This window comes from Macadamia integrifolia, chromosome 1 (assembly GCF_013358625.1).
Source record: "Macadamia integrifolia cultivar HAES 741 chromosome 1, SCU_Mint_v3, whole genome shotgun sequence".
NCBI lineage: Eukaryota > Viridiplantae > Streptophyta > Magnoliopsida > Proteales > Proteaceae > Macadamia > Macadamia integrifolia.
The window spans coordinates 26,821,881-26,832,790 of NC_056557.1; the positions used below are offsets into that span (position 1 = coordinate 26,821,881).

At 37.2% G+C, this 10,910-nt stretch overlaps 1 protein-coding gene across 1 annotated transcript; it reads right to left on the bottom strand.

Moving 5' to 3' along the window:
- Positions 1–6,158: 6,158 nt before the first annotated feature.
- LOC122082379 (cytochrome c1) lies at positions 6,159–8,092 on the bottom strand. Its single transcript, XM_042649895.1, has 2 exons — positions 7,937–8,092; positions 6,159–6,952 (listed from the first exon to the last, which is right to left on the bottom strand). The coding sequence occupies exons 1-2, from the start codon at positions 7,949–7,951 to the stop codon at positions 6,452–6,454; spliced, it is 516 nt and encodes a 171-aa protein (XP_042505829.1). The 5' UTR covers positions 7,952–8,092; the 3' UTR covers positions 6,159–6,451.
- Positions 8,093–10,910: the final 2,818 nt, after the last annotated feature.

Genomic DNA, 10,910 nt, shown 5'->3' on the forward strand with positions numbered 1-10,910 from the left:
TAACAGTCTTAATACAAGTTGGTGAAATTTGAAGATGATAAGCTGGGATACCCCATGGGCCCATGTAAAAAGCTATAAGTTGTGGAAAATGGTTGGCCAAAGAAAGCTACAGTTCGTAATTAAGCTGATAGGTTCTTCTTCATCTTGAGATAAGTGTAATATAATTAGATTATGAATAAGGAAGGCATACATCTATTTTTAATTTAATATGTCCAAATCCCGTGTCAAACTTAAAATCTTAATAAGTCAGTACTAGGGCCAAGCTTCATGATTGTACGAGAGCTTAGTTTAAGAGGAAAATGATTATGATCTACTCCTCTTTTAAGGGAAAACTGTTGGATTCTATATCTTGTACTATGTATTATCAACAACAACAACAATTATAACCTTATCTCCATTAAATGAAGCATCTACATGAATTTAAATAGGAATAAAAATATAAGGAAGTAACATAAGTAAGGTAAAATGAGATAAAACGTAAGAAAGTGAAGAGGTTAAAGCAATAATTCAAGAAGAATTTTCCCTCGAGTTTGATAGGTATGCGTTTGTCACAAAAGTCATAGCTGGTCTTGTAGTGTTCCACATAATTATTATTGAGCTACTATATGTTGGGTCGGCTTTTTGGTCCATTACATGTATAGGGGAAAAATTATAATTGTGGAGATTAGATTTTTTTTTTTAAATTTTCTATATATTATCCCTATAAAGAATCCCTAGACATAAGCAAGGGTGATCACATTGTGAGATGGGGATTGATATTGAGATTTTTTATGGTTAATGAATAATTCTCTGGATCTCATGGATGGATGTAGGACTTGATGCTGAATTATGTTAAATTCTTCGTATTATGTGGTATTGTTCGGTTAGTTGCTTTCTCGTGATTGTACATTTGTTCCCTACAATAGGTTTCTTGCAATAGCTCATATAGAAAGGTGGAGCACATAGTGACAAATGAGTTATGTAATCCGGACACTTTGCGCTTTTCTTATGCCAATAGCTTTTCAAAAAAAAAAAAATAATAAAATAAAATAAAATAAAACAAATTAAACTAATCAATATCCCTCATAATAAAATAAAACAATAATAATCATAATAATTAAGCAACAGGTTTTATGTAAAACTACGTATGATGCATGGTTATGCACACAACATTTGGATAGAGAGATGAAGATCTACGGTGCACCCATCACCCCCTATCCCATGACTATGTGCAAGATCATGCAGGATCATACACAAAACCTCTCCCCTCTTTGTACCATTTTTTTTTTACTGCGAATAGTCCAAGCGTATCTGGCATGCTAGTCCTCTAGGCTTCAAACCGGACCTTACCCCAGTGACAACTGTGACCTCTTTGGTAATGCATTGTTTCAACTCCTGCCTAATCCCCAAATCAAACCTAACATTGTTCTTTTCCATTTTTATATTTATTATCTATTTCATTTGGAAACATAGAAACCAGTGTGTTTTCAATGCCCAAAAATCAGAGTGGACACATATCCTCAAGCAGGTAGAATTCAGAATATCCTTTGGGATACCAAACAGTCGACCCAAACATTAGGTAATACCTAATCCCCCATCCTCAAATAATGTCACCCCATCACACATAGGAAAAAACATAATCATCATCACTAGTGTAAAGGAATCTAGATCAAAAAGTGTAGCTTGGACACTTAGTCTCATCTCATATGGAAATTGTATACTAATGGAAGCAAATTTCTGTGTGACAAGAGAGGATGGTGAGGCGGAGGCTCTAGGATTGCTCCATGGAATGTCAAAAGCAAAGAGTAAACGTATGAAGATAAATCATATCTGGAGTAATGCCATGGAAATTGGATGGTTACTGGAAAACAACCATGATGTTTTATTTAATATATGGCCTAAAACTCTAGTTTCGGTATGCTTAGAACTAGATAAACATCCTTGTTACTCCAAATTTTGTATAACAACTAGTAATAAATATATAGGGGACCAAAAAGTATTAGCCAAAGAGGCCGTACGGAAAAAATAATATATTTGTAGGTCGGATATGTTATGTACTAGGTTTTAACCTTGTTTGCTTTCTTTGAAAAAAAAAAAAAAAAAAAAAAAACCTCTCCCCTGGTGGTAGTAAAGAAACCTTATACCTTCACTATCTATAGAAGTTAAGTTCCCTTTGACCTCGCACGTAGTAAATATTTGGACTCTACAATAATACCTTCACTGCCTTCAGAAAACGATTTCTCACCAGCAAGTGGTAGTACTTCACTTCACTTCAGTCTGTCTATTACTTTCTCGATTCAAGCGACCCGTGCTTGGAGCATTTTTTTTTTTGTTCTCTGGTATGAAACCATAGATTTCTTGTCCATTTTCTTAAATAGATATAATGAAGCTCGAAAAGTTTTAAATGATAAGAACTGGTTTAGATAATACGGAGTGACAGAGACTAGCACGAAGGAAAGGAATTATAGAATTCAAATCTGGCGATAGGAACGGACTCCTAGTCATCTCCAACTAGAACCTAGGTAGGACCAACCATGAACAAAAGAGAATGGAAAAGGGCCAAAGTTGTAATGCAAAACTAAGCATGTTTCACACTAGAGTAAAAATTAAAGATAAAATAGAACTTAAATTTTGAATAAGTATGCTGAGAGAAAAATATCTTGAATAAGTTCTTAAATTTTTTATGTGACAAATATATGACAGGTCTCTTCCTCATATGTCAAATTTCAGATCATTTTTGTCAAATAATTGAAAAATATGTAACTACTAATAGGGTGTAGTTTGATACTGGAAAGATAAATGATCAGTCCATGTCATTTCTTAAATAAAAATTAACGCTGCGTTTGGTGTCCATTTTTGGAGTGCATCCTATGTAGGTTGAGTATGAATTCCAAAAAACATACCGAACACAGCCTTAATTTCAAACATCTACTAATGATTTCAAATGTTTTTAAAGTATAATTGTTTAGTTCATCCTCTTTAACCATGATTTAGAGTAGAGATCTTCAAGAGATAAGGTGCCCATGACTCTCAAAATATTGATATTGAGAAGGTAAAATAATAAATATACATTATATAAATAGCAGGTCCAGATGTTTAAGATCATATAGGAGAATAACTAAGGTTGTGTTTATATGATTTATTAGAATGCATTATTGACCTAGAATACATTCCGAGAATGCATACTAAACATAACCTTGTGTTTGAAATGTATTCTTAGAATTAATTTCAAGCCTAGAACGCATTCTAAAACATCAAAAATAGTGTTTGATATGCGTTCCTATTCTAAATTCCCAAAATGGGTTAAAGAATGGGCCTCGTTCTAGAATGCGTCGTTTGAAGGCCATGGAATGTGTTCCCCTCATGATCTGATGGAAGACTTGGAAGAAAAGCACCAACCAACTCAACAATGTCTTGCATATTTGCAGAGGTTCAGATCACAAAAGGGTTGCGGTGGTGGTGATTTGGTTCATGAAAGCATTTGGAATTGAGATTTTTTTTTTTTTTTTGCTCAAGATTAGTTTTATTTTTGATAAAAAAATATATAGATATATATATATATATATTGTAGACACCCATGAGGTGTTCGATGAAAGGCTTGAACATCCAAATAGTGTTCTCATTCTTAAGTCAATAATACATTCTACATTCTTAGAATGGGAATGTGCATTCTTAGAATGTGAATAGATACCAAACACAACCTAAATGTATCCATTCAAAAGATTTATCCTAAATAGCGGTATGAACTAGTTTCCATAATGTACGCTAGTGAATGTTTGATTAAGTTTCTCTAATTCTACTTTAGTTCCCCCAACAAACCCCTCTGAGAATAAGATGAACGTCGAAGGGTGGTTATGCCGTTAGCTCCAAGCACCATGGCGGCTTGAACCAATGAGCAGGTGGCACAGGCAAGGGCAGGGTGGTCCTTTCCAAGGGCATGAGAGGAAGACATAGGCAGTCTAGCAGTGTTGTCTAGAATTTTTCCCTAAATGAATAAAAGAAAAAAAAAATCACCTTTTACATGGTTTTTTTTATTGATTTTCTCTCCCTTGCCTTGATCATGTAAGGTTATCCTCACCTCCATTGATGTGGCGTTGTTTCCATACTAGTGGTGTGAGAAATCCTCTCTCATAAATAAATAAAGGGAAGAAATTTGTTGTTAAATTATGTGACTTTAGTGCCAATGCAAGGCCAATGAGAACATGCACATAAGAATAAAAGGAAAGGGGTGAGGTAATCATTTGTCTCATTTAAGAGAGCCTCTCACCAGACGTTGTCAGGAACTATCATCTTTTTATAAATAAATAAAAATTTGGGAGAGGATTTTTTTTTTTTTGGGTTCAAAAGCCCCCCAACCCCTCTCCCTCCAAATCGAGGTGGAAAGAAGAGATTCACAAAATGATTTCATATATAATAGGGCAAGAGGTGATGTGAGGTTCTATCAAAAAAAAAAAAAAATATATATATATATATATATCATGTAGGTAGAGAGAGGTGCCAGTGTAGCCTTGTAGAGATGCGAATATCAATCACTCTTGATGCCAATATCGATGAGGCATAGCTCTTCTTTCACTATGTTACACTTCACGTTTTTTTATAAATCAATGCCATATCGGCCGATCTGATATAAATTCCTAAATCCACGGAAGAGAACCTTTTCCCAAATAGCTTTTGCTTGTTGCCCAGAATCCACGAACTGGCCTAACCAAATTAATGTGCCTTTATTATTATATATATTTTTTTGTTAGCAGCCCTTATTATTTTATAGCAGATGTACGAGGATGACATAGCACTCCGCGCAGTACTCTGTGGGGAGGGAAAAAAAAAAAAAGAAAGCAGCTGAGTGGGGCCACAAAGTACAAAGAAACACGTGTCATTCACGTGATTGCCTTGGTTGGGGAATAATGTGAATGGAGAATCAGGATTCAGGAGATTGATTTTATAAAAATAAAGTATCAAGATGGCGCGCAGTTTCTCTGTAATGTGATACGGCGGGCAATGCACATCTAAGTGTTGAGAGTAACTTGGGTAGCGTGTTCAAGCCTTGGGATCTATGATTGACATAATTTGAAGAATCGAATCAGATTAATCAGAATGGTATTGGAATCGGCTTTGATTGATTTCAATTCTTAGCCGATGCCATATCAGTGGAAACAGTGCAGTCGAAGGGTAAAATAATCTAAAATATAGTTTTTTAATTGAAAGCATAGTTACTTCTGTCTGATCATGGCCAATTCAAATATATTGGTATTGAATCAGTAATGGCTTTGACTAATCTCATTCCTGATACTGAGTTCTCAAACCATGAGGTTTGAGGGCTCCCAACCCTCGTTGCATGCCGTGTCACACCACAAAGGACCCTGATCCATCAGGAGCTTGAGGTGAGATGCACTTTCTAGTTGTGGCTCTCATGTGATCTTTCTGCTTCCAAATTGTGGCTTCGGACACTAGGTCATTTAGTGTCCCTCTGATGGCTAGGAGGACCTTAAGATATGTGCCCAAATCCTCTTACGCACTCGTCTCCGACACGATTGGAGAGGATCTGAATCCAACTTCGACTTACCCGATTCTTCCTATCCCATTTATCGGCAATGTAACCGTTGCTTGTTCTTGCCCTAGTAGGGAAAGAGATGAGATTGAAAACATGCCAATGCTAATTCGGCCGATAAGGATATTTGTAATCATAAGCCCTCGTATTACTTTCAAAAATGATACTCCACCACCCACCCCCAACCCCACACACACAAAATAAGTAAATAAATAAATAAAACCTGCCAATGATCCCAATGAAAGTGAGTTACTGGTGCTAACCAAATGCAATTATGCTTATTATTACTCTAGAGAATTAAAAACTCCATGTATTGCCTTCTTTAGGTCTGTCAAAGTGGGTAGTGGGAAGTGGGAAGTGGGAAGTGGGAACCGCTTCTTTTGCAAAAAAAAAAAAAAACCTGCATCGGCATTTATGTATTGTTAAAGAACCCTAATTCATGTCATTGTTTTCTTTGTAACAATGTTCAAAAATAAAAATAGAATCCCATGCTTATATTGCAATTCTTAATGCAACTGAAGCAGAGTGTAAGATGAAATCCCCATTGATCAGAAAGACCAATTCCATCTCAAAGTGGGAGAAAAAAAATGTTGGGAAGGAAACAAGAAGATCCCAAGGGAAAAGAAGAACATAAATACAATAAGAAATACATTTTTAGAATAACTAAAATACCAATACAAAGAGATCTCTACATAAACCCACTAAGTACCATCAAAATCAAACAACACCAACTCTTTTAACTCAAACCACAGAAGCAAAATCCAACTCAGAAATCTAAATCCAAAGAGAGTATTACCCAACCCATATGGGGATATGCCCCTCAGCCCCTCATTGATAGATATCTCATTTTAGCTTCACTTAACCATAAACTACTACTACTAATAATAAAAATAACCTATGCATCCAAACAAGCCCCATCACACTCTACTCAGCAGCATCAACCTTCTCTTCCTCAACCTTGGTTTCTTCTTCAGCTTTGGTTTCTGTCTTGGTTGCTTCGGCTTCTGGTTCTTCAGCAGCAGTGTTCGTAGTCTCCTCTACTTTCTCCTCAGCTGCTGCAGCAGGTGCAGCTTCTTCTACAACTGCCGCTGCCGCTGCCGGTTCTTCTGCGGCTGGCTCCTCTGCCTTTGTCTCTGTCTCTTCTGGTGCTGCGGTTTCTGTGGCTTCGACTTTGATTTCCTTTGTCTCGGTAGATACTTCCTCTGCGGGTTTCTCCTCTGCTGCCTCTACCTTCTCTTCAACCACCTCTTCTTCTTTCGGTGTTTCCTCTACTGATGGTGCGGGTGTCTCCACCTCTGCGGGAGGGGCAGCAACGGCGGGTTCTTCTGCCACTACTGGTGCAGTTACCGTTTCCTCTGCAACTGGTTCAACCTTAGTTGGTTCCTCAACTGGGGTGGTGAACTCTGGAGCGGGTGTTGTCTGAACCTGGGGAAAAAAAGCCAAACATTGAAAAGTCAAGATTTAGGTAGTTAATCATGGCCTTCTGATTTGTGGCATTCAAATGTTAGCATAGTCCCTGGAGCATGGCAACAATCTAACAACATAAACTCCTTGAAATGACGAAAATACCCTTGTGATAAAAGGAAACCATGAGAATGAAGATGGGCCCAATTCCTAAATGCAGGGCCTACCAAGAAAAACTTTGTTGGGCCACTACACAAATGGTTAAGAGGGATAAAGGTCAAAAGCAATAAAGCATCAGAACGATATAAGAAAGAGCTTCCAATTTAAAAGGAAGATTTGGAATCAAGGAACAGCCGAGTAGGGTTCCCCTTTTTTTTCCTTTCATACTTTTAAGAGGGAAAGAAAAGAGGTTGGGCCCACGAATTAATCGTCCAACTTTGATCGTTCCTAGGGCCCATTCACTGAGGTGGCTGGCCCAACAATATTCAGGTGGGATCTATAACAGATCCCAAGCCTGAACTACGATCGGAATTTGGTTCTCGAATATTGAGAACTACATTAAGAAGATTCTAATCCAAGAGAAGAAGTCTTAAGATCCACAAACACCATCATAGACCCTTCTTCCTATTGCGATTTTCAGAATAATAAAAAACAAAAAGGTTTCCTAATTTACATGCATCATCAATCCAAGTTTCTCACAAAAAAAAAAAAAAAAATCTGATCAAAAAAAAAAAAAAAAATCTGATCCTTCTCGTTGATCTTATTCAACTCTTTTGAGTTGACATCAACGAGTGATCTAGTTTGAAGTTAGCTCTCTCTGTTTTGCTAGAAAACCTCCAAGCTCAGACATCTTTATAACATGGATCATCGATCAAAGTTTTCACTGATCCGAAAATCAACTTTTACGAGTCCAGATCAATGAGTCATGCATCTAGTTTTAGATCACTCTGAGTTGAGATCAAGATCGAAGAACAAATATCTAGAGAGAGAGAGAGAGAGGCTCACCTCGACGGTAGCCATGGGGAGGATCGGAGCAGAAACAAATTAAAAATACGAGATGGTTAGAGAGAGAGAGAGAGAGAGAGAGAGAGAGAGAGAACGAATGAGAGAAATGGTGGAGAGGTAACGGCTATTTATACTGCCTAGAGAGAGGTAGGCACAGTCTTTACAGCGACTGAACGACAAGGGGAAAAGAATCTGACGACCGACACGCCCCCACCACTACCACTACCACCTCCTTCTATAATTGCGCTAAGAATATGGCCCTATTAATAGTATTTTTTTTTTTTTTTCAAATTTCATCTTTCGACGCCATTCAATATTCTTGAAAAGAATGGAATTAAAACAAACCGTGGGCCCTCACTGAATTATGAAATATCAACGGCTGCTTGCCCACCATCATCATCACAAGTTGCTTTTCACGACTATCAATCCTCTTCTAAGACACGTGTCATCAAATCAGTTGTTGATGTTGGCGAGGTTTGCTCGATTTTTCTTTAGCTGGAAAGCTTAAAATTTAAGGAGTTGGGGGGCGGTGGGTCCCTTCTAACCCCACCGGGGGTGAGGGGCGGTGTTGATGTGGGGCCCACATGTGGGGTACTGACGTGGCGACTTCTTACTTTTACCCGATCATGGCGAGGACGCCTTTTAGGAAGAGAGTCTATTTATATATACCTGGATTTGATCTGTGACGGGGTGGTGGCAGGATTTCCAAAATTTGGAGGACAGCGAGGCAGTGGAGGGGCCCAGAGGCCACGTGGTTAGGCTGGAAAGCCACGTCAAGTAGTCGGTGAAACAACCGATGACCTGATGCTTTGAACCGTATTCTATTATTTTAATATATCACATCAAGATTCTGAGCTTGGTTGTCTTCTTATATTTTGATTCCGTGCATGAGTCACTGACTAGTCACTTGGTGTGTTTTTTTCAAGGTTCTGATCTGATTTGGCCTTTTATATTATTATCTGTAATTCCAATTTTTTAGTAATCATTTTTCTTCGCAGAAAATAATAAAAAGATTTACACTCCACCCTAATAATAATAATAATAATAATAATAATAATAGAATAGATTTCAGGATGTAGTGCACATTGTTAGCAAAAACGCGTTTAAAATTTTATTTTAAATACGTTTTTATTTTTTATTGTTTAAAACATGTTTTTCTTTATATTCCCCAATGATATGGGAAAAAAAATGCAAACGGCAAGCATTCTTGTTCTAAATACTTTTAAAGCCCGTTTAAACGTGTTCCCGTTTTTTGGACATTTTTAAGACTTAATTTATTGAATATAATGTCTACTTAATTGGTCATATCTCTCTCTCTCGGACTCTAATCGACCTGATTCTTTCGCCGACTTGAAGCTAACTCAATGGCCTATATTTCTCATGATATCACCTTCAACTCAATATCAATATATGGATTTCGAAATTGAGATACAAATTGATGTATTTGTTGAAAAATGTTTCTAAGGTGATGACTCCTAACTAAAACTGAACATAGATTACTCCAAGAGTGTGTTGACTATGTTGACAGCAACGAACAACATCATAGCAAGCCACATTGCTTAATGAGACTTGGATATGTGTGGTGTATAAATTTAGAACTGTTGTTGGATGATATTCAATTATATGTCATAAAACTTATAATGAGACATGAGATATAAATGCATTACTGTTGGATATTGTAGTTGTTTTGAACATTAGATGTAGGTATTCATGTAATAATTCCTTAATTTCCACGAGTATACTACCTTTTTTTGGTCCCGTTTGTTTAAAATCTACACATTTAAAACATGTACCGTTCTTTTTTCATTTTTTGTTGTTCTCTATTTTTATGACCGTTTATTTAACCGTATTGTTCAAAACATTTTACTGTTTAAAACCCATACCGTCCGTTTATTTTATTTTTATTTATTTATTACATTTTTTTTTTTGTTCCCTTTTTTGCTAACTATGGTAGTGCACGGTTTTAAGAATCATATCAGATTGATATTGATCAAGATCAAGACAATCCTCGAATCTGACTGATCAGATATCGATCCTTTGGTAAGGTATAAGGGTAAATCTATATGACTCAGTGCGATTTTGATCGATAATGATCTAATCCGAATCGGTATTGGTTGAGACCGATTCTGAGTTTTTAAAATATTGCTCTAGTAAGTCAGCTTCGATGATGAACTTTTGGCGTGGCAGGCACAATTGGATTTTCTTGTTTAAGTCTAACAACCTCGGTGGTTCGAATTCGACCCTCATATCTCACACTTTCTTTGAAAAGAAAAATACTAGTGATAGTAATTGTGGTATTGTGATACTGCAACAAGTGTGGCCCCAATGGACTTCCTTTCCTAGCCCTCAATGGACCTTTTGTTTGGCCCCTTATGGGTCTCTGTGTGTGGCCCTTATTGGGTCAAGAAATAATATCAAGCACTTCGGATGACTTGCACAAAAAGACAGATAGGGAAGAGTGCTAGACTAATCTGACGGGGTACTCGCCGATCCTAAGTCAGATCACTCTTTACAATAATTACTCAAAAAATTTGAGTGTAGAGATTGTTCAGCCCTTTTTTTTTTTTTTAATCTTACCTTGGTATTTATAAGCGATGGATGGATGGAGGCGGTTGGAAAGAGTCCCGATTTGGTAGGTGTTTTAGTTGTAGTAGGAAATCTCTTGGAAGAGTCCCTTTGGGCAAGTGTTGCCCTATTCGTGTAAGAGTCCATGTTTTGACTGATCTCTTGCAAGTTTCCTTCATGGGATACAATCAATAAGATTGCTGAGCTGGCGGAGATGGAATCTTGGATGGAAAATTTGGTTCTATACTTGGTCATGGTATGGTTGCACACTGGCTGGCAGGGTTCCGAGTATCGAGTTTGATACAGTTTTGAATGACATGACCGATCATATCCCGAACTCTGAGATCAGTCCTTTTGATGGATTGTACATACTTGAGGCCTTGGATCAGTTTTGAGACCAGTCACTCCC